The following is a 16,164-nucleotide window of genomic DNA, read 5'->3' as shown; positions in this document are numbered from 1 at the left end:
TGTCGCCAAACTGACTGCGCAACCGGAGAAAAAGTAAAGTGAAACAGCCGCTTCCCTCCGTGAGATGTCTACAGCAAACCGATATACAACCAGTCACCACCGTCACATGGACAGCGTTTAAATAAAGCTTCTCTTTATTACTATCATTAGAGTTTTGGTGCAAATTCTGAACATTACGGTGGCCGCTGTCTGTGGTGCTTAAAGGAAACCTCCGATCGCAATTTGTTTGCCCTGCCGCTGCAAAAAGTCAATGAATCGACTGATTTGTCGATATATGACTCTGACACGTCTACACGCAAAATAATGAGTCGTTCATATAAAACAAACTGGCTAGTCATATTATAAAGTGCGGACACAATTATTTACGCTGCAAGTCAGAAAGCCATAATAAAAAATCAAAACGACAGTAGGTATACTGGCTTATAACAGTAGGCCTGCAGCGACTTACCTAGGCTACTATTATAGCCTACTTTAAATAAAGTTTAGGTCTTTTCTCATATCAAATACTAGCCTATTTGAAAAAAATAAAAAATAAATGCACTAATGAGTTTAACAGTCTCTTTCTCTCGCTCGCTCTCTCTCCCTCCGTTTCGGCTGAGCCACGGGCATCAGCTGTCTCTCCGGAGTCAGTCTTCTTCATTGCAACTTACGTGAGACTGGCCGCTTCTTGGTATGAAGAAGTCATTCTTATATATAATATGTCCTTGTTTTGCTGTGGCTTAGGCTTTGATTTTCCCGCTTGATGTCGCCGTTTTTGTAGTTTGTAAACAGTCCATTCAATCAAAACGAGAGCGCGTCATGCAGTTTGTTTTCCTTTTCCTTTTACGCATTCGCTACAGTCTACACAGTTATTGTTTTAAATGAATGAAACATGGTTTTTCATCTATTCAGTAGTATTAAATAGTTGAAAATCACTGTAGCATGTTTTAAAACAATTCAAAGTGTGAAGAGGGAATTATTTCAACCAGACAATCTGACCGGAGACAATTAGAATTTTCGGTCCCCGTAATTTTTTTCCGGTCAATGACCGGTAATTACCGGACAACGGAAACTCTGGTACTGACCCCCCAAAGGCCCATTCTGAGCCAGGAAAAACCCTGCACTATCCCTCCGTTTGCGCGTTCGTGTGGAGGGCCTCGAGTGTAAGTGAGTTATAAAGCCCTCGATCACCGAGTCTGCATCGATGGAGGCTCATCCCTACGTTTGACACAGGTGTCCGCCAATCAATTATGTCCGGAATGGAAGAGCCAACCTACAAATGAGAGTTCCATGGAGTGTGTTTCCCGAATTATAAACTAAACGTGCTCCTCAAGCAGACATTTGATTGATTATTTTTATGCAAAGCCTTAAATGACGGAACCGGAGGGTAGCCTACAATATCGGAACGAACATGTTGTTTTACACTTGTTGATTTGATTATGCCACTTGTCTACCGTTAGTGTATTTTCAGGACCGTGGATAAAAGATAAAATGAAGCAGACAAATAAAATGCCCACAAGTTAATAAGGGACAGTGATTATTATTTCCTTATATTGTTAGTAGGATTTGTGTTTCTGTTTAAGACGATGAGGGTTGGTGATAGCAGCGGTGACGTCAGTCAGCTGGAGCGCATGACTTTCCTTATTTATGAAAAACCCTTGCAGTGCATTATAATTTATGCGCGCTAATTAACTGCCGCGATTCGCCGGTCGTAATGACAGATTAACGTATCATGACAAGTGGAATACATGCTTTAGCAGACTATTGTTCTCTTCCCTGGTTTTGTATGCTGTGCATGTAGCCTAAACTAAAAGGATAATTAAACAGTGGATCAAACACCCGTTTCTCCACTACAGACTAAGCTGGTAAAATTGAGAATATGCAGTCAGAAAATATTTAACAACAAATAAATTATGCAGCCAAAAAAGCATGGGAGTGAGTTTGTTTTTATTCAATACTACATTTTACTCTCACATGCGTAGCCTATATGAATGTAGAGAGTGTTTCAGGTCAAATATAAATGTGGTGGAATTTTATTTTAGGGTGAGAAATAAAGACTTAACAAACTAGTGTCTCTAGGTTTCTTCTTGTTTCCGTCTGGCAAAGGCGAGGGCTTGCCAAAGCCGCACCGTTGTTATACCCTCGCCCTTAATGATCGAGTGGCACTCCACAGCCGCGAGGGTGACTGCACAGCGAGTGACACTCGCTCACGGAGTGGGAGGGCCTAGGGAGTCATTTGGGATTGGGCCCCTGTTTCCACCTGGGCAGGGCCGGCCCTGACCAATTTGGCGCCCTAGGCAAGATTTTAGCTGGCGCCCCCCATTGCATTGCAGTCAGGTCCACCACTGTTCATACACTCACACAGAACTGGATAGCTTTGTCTTTGACATTTCATTTTATTTTAGATAGAAAATAACCCACAAAATAAAAACCTTATTACAAAACAAGTGACATAACATTAAAAAAGGAATACAATATTACGATTTGCACAGAAAAATGCAGACGTTAACATTTTAAATTATTATTTAGTACAAGTATAGTTTAAATAAATCATAACTTTGCATTTAATATAATTCCACACAAAAGCTATATTACAAAATTAAATGACAGAGACATTTACCAGCAGACAGATGACGGCACTTTGGATTTTTGGTAACACTTTATAATAACTATCCGTTGTAACTCGTTAATAGATCATTAGTAAACTCTTAATTAATGATTATTAATGATTTAAGTGTTTGTTAGCAGTTTGTTAAGGATTTATAACAATGGTAGATAGTTAATAGCTTAATAATTGAATCAGTTCATCTGGGAGGTAATCCGAGATACCGACGAGGCTGAAATAGGCTATAGACTATACACAGTGCATGGGCAACTGAGGGCAGCCCCATTTTCAAATATTTTTAAATAAACTCAATACACACTGTGCATGCCATGGACTTGAACGTGACGTGATCAGTTAATCTCGGATTACCTCCCAGATGAACTGATTCAATTATTAAGCTATTAACTATAAACCATTGTTATAAATCCTTAACAAACTGCTAACAAACACTTAACAAATCATTAATAATCATTAATTAAGAGTTTACTAATGATCTATTAACGAGTTACAACGGATAGTTATTATAAAGTGTGACCGGATTTTTAGCTGCTGTTTCTTGCATCAGAGTCTCCATGTTAAGTTTGTCTTCAACATAAACTCATGTGGTTTTCCTTGTGTTTGACCTTTCCCTGCAGACGTCCAGCAGCTGGTGGTGGTTAAAGAAGAGGTTCCCCCTGAGCAGCAGGAGTGGAGCCCCAGTCTGGACCAGGAGGAGCCACCACCAGAGCCCCCACACATTAAAGAGGAACAGGAGGAAGTGTGGAGCAGTCAGGAGGGAGAGCAGCTTCAAGATATCAAGTTCCCCTTCACTCCTGTAACTGTGAAGAGTGAAGATTGTGAAGAGACTGAAGACGGTGGAGAAAAGACCTTGAAATACCACTGGATTTCTGGATGTCAGCGCAACAAAACACTTGAGGTTGTTGGTCCTCGGTCCTCACAGCTTCATCAAAGACTAACTGAACAGATGGAAACAGCAGCTGATGGAGAGGACAGTGGAGGACCAGAACCAGCCAGGAACTCCCATCCAGACCCACATTCACAACCTGAGACTGAAGACCAGCCTGAAGACTCCTCTAAGTCTGAATACAGGGGTGATGAGTCTGAGGAGACCAGAGAGCTTCAGTTGGGTTTAAAGAGTGATATAAAAGGTAATACTTGAGAGAAAGTACACAGCTGCCCTGAGTGTAAGAAACAATTAAATATGAAAGGGACATTTGACAGAACACATAGTCATCCGCACTGGAAAAAAAAACTCAAAAGCTGTGATGTTTGTGAGCAAAGATTCACTTGGTAAGATCAACTCCGAAGACACAAGACAGTGTGTTGGCCTTCAGTGCTCTCAGCTTCATAATAACCAAACTGAACATATAGAAACAGCAGCTGATGGAGTGTAGGAAAATATTTAGTGTATAGTCTACAAAACTTATATTTACAGTCAAAACAAAACAGCTGGGTAATGTAGCGGTATTAATATAAAGTATTATGCACCTAAAGATGCAACATAAATGGCCCAATTTCCTAAAGAAAACAATACATTAACGAGGAAGGGTCTTTACACACAGCAATGCAATACGACAGATTGAGCGGAAACGGGAGGTACAGACATTTAAGAGGGTACAGACAAGGCGATGTGCAGGTCATTTCCACTGTAAACCTGAATAAGAATGACAATGAATACAAAAATAACTAAGATAGAACTTACGAATACAAAGTTTATATTAAAATGCATGTTTAACTCTGTTACACATATGCTTTGAACACAGCTTTTAATGTGTGTCTGTTGTTTCTTTGACAGGAGAGCTGCTTGCTGTGGACTCCCTCCTGAGTCAGACTGGAGCCCTGATGATGGACCCTGACACTGAGGAGACAGAGGACATGATGGAGGAAGAAGCTGGTTCCACTCTAGCAGGTCTCCTCCATGACCCACATTCCTCTGCCTCCTCACAGCCTGCTGCCTCCTCCTCCCAGCCTGCTGCCTCCATACCACCACCAGATGTCTCCTCACCACCACAGACACCTGCTGATGACTCTGGGGTACGTAGAAAATGTGTAATAATGTATGAATACAGTAATACAATAAGTGTCTGTGCTGTCCCCACTTAACTGCTCTTACATGTTGCTGCTCATCTGGGCTGAGCGGAAAACTCGCCGAAATGTTTTCATTATTATTATTAGTGATTTAAGAGCGAGGGAGAGAGAAGAGAAGGGACAGTCCGCGAGTGAACAGTTACACAATCAACTGCGCGGATCACGTGACCTACTTTCATTGCAGTGTCCAGCTGTCGTTAAGTCTTTAACATGTTGCCAACTGCCGAGTTTTTCCGCTATATTTGCCGACTTTCCGCCGTAGCGCTAAGGCTGTTGAAGTCCAGAGAGACACATCTTGCAACTTAAAAAAAAAATGTGGTCACCAGAGCAGAGTAGCAACGGCTGTATACCCATCATCGCTGACAGCACTCACTCACACGGCCAGGCTGATAGCTTCCCCCGCCACCTGCAGCAGCCAGCAGACAGACAGCACCGTGTCTGCTCTGTGCACGTTTTTAAACATGTAGGGGAGAGTGGCCTAAGTTGTGCAACTTTTCACTCAAAGTGACTTTAAAGTAAGGCCTTGACAGTAAAGTCTCCAACTCAAATATGTACATATATTTCAGGGTGTTGTGCATCCCTGGCAATAAAAACTTTGGATCTGGAATAAACTGTTGAAGAAATATAGCTTTCGGAAAAAAAGTTGTCTTGATGCACAACTTGCCCCCGGTGTGGTGTAAGTTGTGCGGTTGGAGAGAATACCATGGGGTGAATTGTGCCATTGCTATATATCTCATAAACTGTAATGCGAGACAAATCCATTAGACAATTACTTATTTAAGGTTTATTTAAATAAATAAAGTAAATAGTTGACAAAGATTGAAGGACAATTTTCTTAAACAAGGCCTAGCAGATCTAATGGTTTTACCTGCAAAGCTCACAATGACAAAGTCACCATCATCATCTTTCTGGCCATCTGAACTCTCATCAGTGGTGTCGTTAAGTGGAATTGAGATGTCACTCTCTTCTGAGCTACTGTAGACAATCACTTTCTTTTGGTGACCAGCGTATACAGCCATGCCACTGGCACAACTCTCAGAAATTTACTTTGCACTAGTTGCTCCGTGCTTGTGGAACCAACTGCCACCTGACAAATGTGATTCCCCTACATTTCTGCCTTTTTAAATCAAGGCTGTGTTTCCTCCCCATTAACTATCTTACCTCTGCACTACTATCAGTGTTTATGTGGATGTATGGGCTTTCCGTCTTTTATTTTGGTTATTGTTATTTTACCTTCATTGTTTACCTACTGAATGCACTATGTACAGCACTTTGGACAGTGCAAACTGTCATAAATGTGCTTTTATAAATACATTTTACTTACTTACTTACTTACTTATGACTCACCCAGGCCCTTTGGCACAAATCACCCCATCCCCAGAATTTTGGATAATAAGCATGATGCAGCAGTTTAGGGCTGACATCGTGCTAACTGTATAGACTCAAAATGTAGCATACCAAAGCACTAAAACATGTGTCAAATGTTTTCAAACTTGTCTATAATTGTTCAGACACAATAATCAAAAAACCTTGATCATGGAAATTTTACTTTGAAAGGCAAAACACAGTTTTTTTTATCTTAAATGTGCTTATATCTTATTCCTTGTGTCTCCCTTCTTTACAGGATGAGTCAAATGGATGGCTCTTCTTAAATATGTGGTCACATTTCCAATTTCTTCCACGGTTTTCTAGAAACAAGGGGTGGAACAACTTCCAAAATTCACAACTTAGGCCACTCTCCCCTACATTGTTTTATAGGTCCACATTCAATAGGCCACTGCATATCTATAACAAAGCTAATCTTGTTGTTATATGGCAACAAAGAAAGTTTTTAAAGTGAATTTGTAAATATGTAAATAGGCCTAGTTAATTTGTAAACTACCTGGTCAGCATTTTCTGTTCAATTTGCCTCTTTCAGAATAGCATATTATGCAAATTAGCTGATTATGTCATCTAGCTACTACTAGTTACTTTTGGGCCAATAACAATTTTCCTTACAGAGGAGTCAGCAGAGATAGAGGAGGAACAATAAGAGGGCTCAGATGTAGAAGAGGTTGTGGTGAAAATGGCCTTTTACTAAAGGAATGTCTGAAGGATTCCACATGGTGATGCCAAATCAAAAACACAATGAACTGTATCATCTGTTGTCAGTGTGGTCCAAAAGATGCTGGAATAACAATATCAGTAGGCTTCATATAGTTCAAATTGGGAAAAATGTGAATAGATGCGTTCCAGCTCCATTTAATGTGTCCCCCTAAATGTTCTGCTTGCGCCCCTAAAATGTCGTCTGGAGCCCTGGACTTAATTAACTGATAAATTAAACTTTTGCCGTGGTCGTTCGGCTATGAACCTTGTGCACTTTTAGAGGAAAATTAAGAATTTAAATCTGAGGAATTTTGTGTGAACAACTGTTTCCTGTGTAGTAGGCCTACTCATTTTTGGAATAATTTGGCAACACTGGGTCGGATGAATTAGAAGCTATTGAAGAAAGACATGGATTTTCCATAAAAATATTAATATAAAATAGAATATTATGAAAATAAACATCCACAAAGTTGTGATCTTTCGTAAAGTAATTTATTCTAAACGTTTTTAAATATACTCAATGGCCCTCATTTATCAATTTTGCGTGGAAACTGGTGCAGATTCTGGCGCAAATACCTCCCTACGCCAGGTGTCGCGTGGTATTTATCAAACAGTCGTATCTCGCCAATCTCAGCGTACGCCAGGCCATTATTGATAAATGCGGCGGCTGAAAACGATCGTACCACGCCCCTATATTTTCTCAGTTTAGAGGCCTCGCCCAGAGGTTTTACGACATGGATATGCGAATTACGGCACAGAAGAGGAATTTATCCGAAGTAGAAATTGACAGAATAACAGCGACAGTAGAAAAAAAAGAGTTTCATTTCAGAGCATTACAAGCGGCATCAAAGAACAACAGAAGGCAGCAGTTAGGAAGGAAATAACTGCTGCAGTCAACAGCGTTGGTGTTGACAAAACGATCTCCAGCTGAGGATTTTGCATTTTAGGTTTACATCAGTAGGCTACTATCGCTCAAATGCTATAAAACAGCATATACAATTATATGTCGCCATTTCTTTACATAGATGAAGAAAAAGTGGTCTGACTCAAACATCGCGTGTTGCTGTTCTGAAATGCAACCAACTGAGGGTGCGGGCATAATATAGCCTAAGTGGTAGAGGAGAAACAGACGCACCAACTGTCCGGTAATGGTCCCCATGAAATAAATACAGGTCTGCAGAGATTTTAATGATTAGAATGTATTGGCCCTTTTAGATAGCACTACTCAAAAGGGTTGTAAAAACTAAAAATAACACATTTTGCGTTTTACTGTATGACAGCAGGAGTGGTCAGCCCGGCCGTCAGCTGCACAAGCCGACCCGGCAACGATCAGCTGTGAGAGTGCCCACAGTCCTGCTCCACCAGCAGGTCGGAAAAACGTGCCGGTTAACGGTGGAAATAAATCGCTCGCTTAAGCGATCAATGACACATTAAAAGAGGAACTAACATCTAAAAAGTGCGTCAAATAAATAAAATGTTAAGCTGAATGTTGTGCCGTGTATTTTTTATCATAAAGAGCAGTGTAGGCCTACTACATATTTAATACTGTGTAACATTTTGAATGAATGCAGCCCCCGTGCCTCAGTGTCCCCCCAGCAGCTCCAGACGGAGATAACTGCCCTTACGCAGTCCCATGCAGCGCTCCTAAGTGGCTGGTGTGTGCACTATTGAATCAGTGCTCTTACTCAGTTGCGCACCATAAGCTGCACAATTTTAAGTGATTAATATCTTTATTTCGGTCTGAGCAAACACTGCATTTGTATTATCTTCTTATAATTGTCCAACAAAGTCATCGGCTACCCGGCACAGCCTGCACTGCGAGTCCATGCTGTTTACAAAATTGCGTACACGAGCTGAGAGCTGGCGTGGGATTTGAGCGTATCCTACGCTCACGTCCATATTGATAAATGCCGAGATTTGCGTGGAAATGTACGTACACCCATTTTTCTTGTCTACGCAAGGTTGATAAATGAGGGCCAATGTCTCAATAGATTAAATCATAGTCTATTTCTGTCATCAGAATACTGAGGAAAGTTTAAAAGAATGAAAAACATGGTTCAGTATTCCTCCTCTCCTCTGTCTGTATCCTGCTATAGGGAGGAGGGGCTGCTAACACTAGTCTCAGTTAGCAGCGCTATACAAGTATGCATTATTTTATGATTCATGGCAAAGACAGACAGCTTGATTTATTTAGCTAGTTAACTGCTGAGCTAGCGTGCTGTTCTTCTCTGGGCCGACATAAGAGATTAAAATATTGCGTGTTCACGTTTAATGCAGGTTGAACAGGTGTAGCCTACTGATTTAACAATATTGGGATAACAACTTATGTTTTATTTCACTTACAATATTTTCCGCACTATAAGGCGCACTGGACTATAAGCCGCAGTTGTTATGTTTAATTACCATATGCAAGAGTTCGTGCACAGAGGGGATTGTCGGGAAAGAGATGGCTGCTTGAGGAAGCTCCCATTTATTAACATTTCGACAAACAAGTTGCATATTTGCATAACGTACGTAAGTGTTACCATTTAGCGCAATAGTACTAGCTACTAGGGATGGGCACGAGTGTTTTCGCTACTCGTGTGATCGCTTGCAGTCCTCGAGGATCAATCGATTCCTTGTTAAACTTTTTTCTATTTTTAGAACGCATCTGTCTACAGAACAACGGTTGACTACAATAAAGCTCTCTTATGTCAAACAGTCACAGTTGCCATATGATATTAAGGATTGTTTCCCACAAGTTTAAAACCCATTTTCCTCACTGAAAGTAATTAAATAGACGGGCCACAATTTAAACCGATCGAGTAGGTCTGCGATGGGGAGAGAAAAAGAGAAAAAAAGCATGGGCTGTAGTTGTAACAAAAGAAAATTGCCTAAGTCACCATTTAAAATAAGAAGAGCAGCAGATAATATAACATGATTGTCCTACAATTTAAATACATATAAATAACTCACCAAAGCAGATAGTTGTAGGCCTATATCCAACCGCGTAATGCTCTCTCCGTGTCCGTGAATAATTACCGCGACTAATTCCTCATTAACGGAACGTTACACCGGTTTTTGAATCTTATCCCCATATTCCCTATTGAAGGCTTCTTAACTGTTGTTGGCTCGGAGCAAATGTGCCTGAAGTAAGCCTTGCTTCTTCTTTTCTTTCCAAGCGGAGAGCACCTTGCATGCTCACCTGGAGTCTACTCATTACTAACTGAGAGTAACAGGTGTCATCTCCCCTTTTTATAAACGTAACTTTATCATCTGCTTTGAAATAATTGGACAGTTATATTCCTGAAAATGTTCTGGAGAAGAAAGGAGAGACCGTGTTCAGCTCCGCGGTGCCGTGAAGAACACAGGCTGCGCTGCGGTGCCGGAGGTGGCAGTTATTTGCAGTTGATGTTTGACACAACGCTCAGTTTATTGCACTTGCATCAAAATATTTAATTTTGTTAAACTTTATTTTATCCGTTTTGTGCCGTTTTGTACACGTATATAACATTTTAAAATCGGGGCGGCCGCGGCCCGCCGGCCTAAAGGCTACAGACAAAAAAACAAAAACTCATCCACCAATCGAGTTCATTTGAAACGAGGAGTACTCGATTACTAACGCCCATCCCTAATAGCTACAGAACATATACTGTGCTGTGTAATAACAGGGTCGAAAAATGGGGAAAAAGTCGCGGCTTATAGTCCGAAAAGTACGGTACTTGAAGTTACAACGAGCGTATTTCATGTCAACTCTGGTCCTCACGTTTTTAGCATATTTCACCGAAACGCTCGTCCACCGTGAGTGATGCACCGCGAGTGCATGCTTGTGTTTGTGCACCGCTGAGACGCACACACACACACACACACACACACTCACACCACAGCGTGGAGCAGGCAGATTCTTCTTAGATCTTGAACTCCCTCAGTTAAACTGACTTTATTGAACAGTATAAGATGAGAATTCAGTTTAACATTTATGCGACAGAGGCAAATGGAAAGAGAAAGAGTAATGTTTGTTTTTCTTGTGGAGTAGAGGTGCAAGAGTAGCCGGCTGGAAATGCTTTCACGCACAGCCGGCCGGCGCTAACCGAAAACACTGTGCATCTACTCAGCCTCAGTTCCTCATGTCATGTCTAGAATATAACCTTTCATCTTGGGAATCTCAGGAATTTGATCGAGTTTGAAGAAAGTAATTGTATTCTGAATCATTTGGAGCTGTATTCTTGCCCAGCTGGCTCAGTTTGTTCTTCATATATAATCTTTCAGTTAGGGCCTTTTTTCGGGGCGAGAGAGAAAACGCTGTGAGCAGCGGAGGATAAAGCCGTTTGTCATCTTGTCCACTGGCACTGTCAGGCAACACTGGTTTCACTGTTTAGGCAAAATAAGTTTCTCTTCCATCTTCTGGGTTGCCAAGGAGTCCCGATGATCTACTCTCTGATTGGCCCGTTGATAAAAACACAGATGACATCCCGACTCTTTTCTGAAAAGTTGAGCCTTTTTCAACTCTAAACGCTTGAAGCTGCAGCACTAAAAGGGTGAAACGCTCGGGAAAAGGACACTGGGCACTGCAGCTTTTTTCCGAGACGCTCGCCTCTCATTGGGAATCAATGACGCTTGTGTGCGAAAAAGGCGTTAGGTGGACCCCGGCCCTTAAAGGCCTACTTCACCGGTTTGAATATGAAGGTGAATTGAATTCTGAGATCCTATGTAGTATAAATGTGCAAAAAAAATTAAAATCGGTTCATCCTAGCCTGAGAAAAGGCAGAAAGAGTGTTTTTTTTAACCCTATATTTCTCCTTCTCGTGACATCACAGAAAGAGAAATATAGGGTTAAAAAAAACGTACTTGTAAATATTACTGTGATGTCACAGTAAAAGACATCACAGTAATATTTACAAAGTAAGTTTTTTTTTTTTAACCCTATATTTCTCTTTCTGTGATGTCACGAGAAGGCCTTCTCGTGACATCACAGATATCACGAGAAGGCCTTTTCTCAGGCTAGGATGAACCGATTTCAATTTTTTTCGCACATTTATACTACATAGGATCTCAGAATTCAATACACCTTCATATTCAAACCGGTGAAGTAGGCCTTTAAAGTATAAGTTGTGGACATTACATTTACTTTATAAAGGCAGTAAACTACTAGGTAAAGTGTGTTTAACATCTTTAAAGGTTCACCTAGACTCAACTAACAAATTAACTGACTCCTGGGGTCTACTCTACAGGCCACTAAATGATATGTGTAACCGATTCAGTGTTTCCCCTAGAATTTTTTTTAGGCCCAGTGGTAAGAGCTGATAAAGAGTATGCGCTCCGCGTGCGTACCAAATTTCTAGAAGAAATGGACCAAAACGAACCCCATTTGGGATGAGCCTCTTTTGACAGCCCCGTTAAAAATGAGGGCATGGGGCGCCCTTAGGTCAGTTGGTAGGGCGTCCCCCCCATTGGCCTCGGCCAGCAGCGGACCCGGGTTCGATTCCAGCCCGCGGTCGCTCTCTGCATGTCACTCCCTTCTCTGCCCCCACTTCAACTCTGTCTCTACACTATCAATAAAGCATAAAAATGCCAAAAAAAAAAAAAAAAAAATTAGGGCATAGGGTTATACTTTCACATTTAGTACGTTTGTACATGTGGTGTTCCTCACAGGATTTTTAGGTCCTACTGGGTGAGAATGGACCCATTAGGGGAGTCTGGGGGCATCCCCCTGCAGAAGAAACCTTATCCTTTTAAATTTAAATGCATCAATCTGGTGCACTTTGAGAGGCGAAATCTGTTTAATTCTGTGCTCTGTAAACAACTGTCATATGTCCTGCCTATAACTTTTCTGTAATAATTTGGAGACACAAGCCATGTAAACTATTGAAGAAAAACACGTGGATTTCAATTAAAAACAATAAACACTAAGATAATATAGACAGGTCTCATTTCTGGAATAATCTGAATCACCTCACCTTTAAGATAGCTTTTTTAATGCAAATAGCCTTGTTGAAAATAAATGAATTAACATAGGCTACACATCATGATTAGCCTATCAACATGTGTGCTACATAAGGCAAATTCCCTATTCCAACCATTATATTTCATCTAGCCTATTTCTCAATTTAAAACATAAAAATAAAGTAGGCTAGGCCTAGCATTGAAAATACAAAGCAAAATACAAAATAAAGCTTGTAGGCCTACTATGGCCTGCTGTTTTCAAGATAACTTAACAGTTAAAACAATAAATTAATTAATATGTCCCCTGAAAATAAATTAATGCTTTTCTGAGAAGAATGCCAAAGGCAGTAGCGGTGTGGCACTTCTGTAAACTTACTGAAACGTGTGCATGCCGTTTTTTCAGCGCTGTCTCTGCTGTTGATACAGATTGGTTGTGTTGCCACGGCGACGTAGCGATTTTAACTTTCTAAGTTTTCCTCAGCACTTTTTCCTGTTCAACGTCCCTGTTACTGAGTCCTTAATATCTCCATAGAGCAGGTGCTGGTTTTATTTTCAGCACTAGTTCAACGTTTGCTTGCTAGTCATGCTCCTGCTCATTGGCTTCCATGTCAAAAAGTGCGCACCGAATGCACACGCGCATCGCGCCGCGCGCAGAACACACACACACACAAGCAGACACACAGATCAGCTGATGGGATGATCAAACGAGAGGTTGTAAAGACAGGCGCCCACGAGGGGTAGACCGACAGTGCCGCGCAGACGCTCGCAAATGATTATTACGGAATCAATGAAAAAATAAAAAATAAATATATATTTTATTTTTTTAAAGTCAGGCTGCTGTTGGCCTGGCGGGGGGTCCCGTTGACCTGACGGCCCCGCCAGGCCTGTATAATGGTAGGGGAAACACTGCGATTAGTAAATCCTAACTCTATAGGAAAAATCAAAAAACGTTTTTAATCTTTTAGGTTTTGAAAATGACTTCAATGTGTTCTGGAAATTGTTGTCTTTTATTATCATGTAATAATTTCTTATGGAGAGAGGAATCAAAATATTGTTTGAGAGGTAAAGAAGGAGGGTTAGCTCAATAAGGGTTAAACAGCATCTAAGAATGGTATGTCGATTAGAATACGGGAATGAGTCACCAGTTTCTAGAACAACAGTCAAATAAAAATACTAAGGCTCAGGCCTCACATAATTCTATGAATCTTAAATAAAGAAATAACTAGAGGCTAGATAACACTGTACACTTGGGTTACTTAATAAATAACTCTAACTGAGCTATGCATTCATAGTATACAGAAACAAATATCCTAGAGTCACATACAGAATATTCCACTCAGACAAAATAAACAAACTCCTGGTGACTGTGTATAAGAGCAGATCACACATAAAGGCAAAGCGCAATTGGGCCACCTGCAGGTCAGAACGGCTACACTGTAGTGAAGGACATTCCCCTTTCACATGGAAAGCTATCAATTAACTACCATAGCAACCTAAACAGCGCTGCTTTAACTTAGATTAGAACCAAGGAAATTCAACATCAAATTGGCACATACAAATGCGTGACAAAACTCACAATAAAGAAAACAAAGCAGCAGGCACTTAGTTTATCAAGAACTTAATACCCGGAGTATTATACACAGTAAACAGACAGATAAAGATGAGCCGCCTGCTGGTGCACACTGACATGAAGCTCTCACTCAGACACACATGGCAGAAACTAAACTTAACTCACATGCTCTATGAAACATCAGCAACGGCTCTTAAAGCGACAGGCACCCATAAAAAGTCAAAGCCTGTTATACAACATTGATACTACTCTGTTATTTATATAAATCTACATTTATAGGCAACATTGTCTCTTCCTTTCAAGTGTCCCTTCTGTGTGATTACTGGCCCCATCCTGTGTGTGACCTGTGTCTCCAATGTATTTGATCATTAAAGTCCTTGTCTTCTTTTCATTTGTTGTAAAATCTTAACTATTCCCATCCCTACTGCTGACCCTGACTGCACATCTCTGCCTCACTCATACTCTGTCTTTGTATTTCTGTCTGTCTGTCGCTACAGAAACAAAAAGGAACAAAGAAACCTAAACCTCACCGCTGTCAACAGTGTAAGAAAGAGTTCAGGTTGAGGTCGGCCTTAATGATTCATCAGAGAATCCACACCGGAGATAAGCCGTTCAGCTGTGACCAATGTGGTGAAATATTCACTCAAGCAGGATCCCTCAAAGTCCACCAACGTATTCACACTGGAGAGAAGCCGTACAGCTGTGACCAGTGTGAGAAAACCTTCAACTCCTCAGGAGACCTCAAATGCCACCAACGTATTCACACTGGAGAGAAGCCGTACAGCTGTGAGGACTGTGGCCAGAGTTTCAACCACAGTAGTTCTTACAATAAACACAGAAACATCCACACAAAGGAAAAAATCTACCCATGTCAGCATTGTGGGAAAGTCTTCAGTTCCTCCAGCGCACAGTGGAAACATGAGCGTATCCACACCAAACCACACCAATGTCAACACTGTGACAAACGGTTCTGCTCATCGTCTCACCTCTCACGGCATGAGCTAATCCACACAGGACACAAACCGTACTGATGCGTCAAATGTATGAAAAGCTTCACTACAAACTCCTACCTGAAGAAACACAAGTGTGTTTAAACCTGGACCGATCAGACCATGATGTGTGAACTCCTCTGTGCATTTCATTTGATTTAAGAACTCATTGAAGAAACACCAGATTTTTTTGTATTTGGTTCATGATGTAGTTTTGAGCAGTATCTTTGTCAAATTATTCTTTAATCACATTTAGAATGACCCTGAAGCCAACACTGTATTCTTATTTAATCATCCGTCTCTACTTATTTTTTTTATTTTTTAAATATCGTTAAAGTTGTGCATCTTTCTAATTTTACATATTTCTTCTTGCATTAATCACTTTTGTAATGCTCAATACCATTTGTTATTTTGAATCAATTTAAAGTTGTGTTATAATCAATAATCCTTTTGTTCATTCTAATTAGAAAGTGGTTTATTTAGAAATGTTTATAATTACTCTCACTTTCTTGTTAACGAACAGCTTACACATTGTTGCTTCATCTTTATTGGAGTGATTTTTTTGAACGTTTGAATTGAACATTATTTCATCTTTTTTCCATATCCTCTCACTGCTGAAGGTTTTGAGCTGTTTTGGCATTTTATTAAAGATTGTACTGAATGAATAAAATACATTTCAGCTTTGTTTCTGTAGAACAGATAACACCAGACACATCTGTATTTCACAAGTATTTTATTATCATGGTCATAAAAACATCAGCAAACCATGATGACACATGTTGTGTAATGAATGCAGAGCTCAAAATTCCTCCTATCAATAAGAATACCAAGATTCTGTGGTTGACCCTCGTTCATCCAATAATTTGGATAGTAAACCCAATGTCAAGATTTGAACTGTGGAACAATGGGGACGGGTACGAGTTTGA

General features: G+C 40.5%; 1 protein-coding gene across 1 annotated transcript in view; it reads left to right on the top strand.

Moving 5' to 3' along the window:
• LOC307269794 (uncharacterized protein) overlaps positions 1–15,756 on the top strand; it is a 52,509-nt gene extending 36,753 nt beyond the window's left edge. The window contains exons 3-5 of the mRNA XM_080052837.1: positions 3,220–3,732; positions 4,380–4,618; positions 14,747–15,756. Of these exons, the coding sequence (XP_079908963.1) occupies positions 3,220–3,732; positions 4,380–4,618; positions 14,747–15,280 (1,286 nt within the window). The 3' untranslated portion in view covers positions 15,281–15,756. The remainder of the gene's footprint in view (positions 1–3,219; positions 3,733–4,379; positions 4,619–14,746) is intronic.
• The last annotated feature ends 408 nt before the right edge of the window (positions 15,757–16,164 follow it).

This window comes from Ammodytes marinus, assembly GCF_949987685.1.
Source record: "Ammodytes marinus genome assembly, chromosome: 24".
Classification (NCBI taxonomy): domain Eukaryota; kingdom Metazoa; phylum Chordata; class Actinopteri; order Uranoscopiformes; family Ammodytidae; genus Ammodytes; species Ammodytes marinus.
Note: the sequence above shows the minus strand (reverse complement) of the source record. Positions and strands in the feature narration are given on the sequence as shown.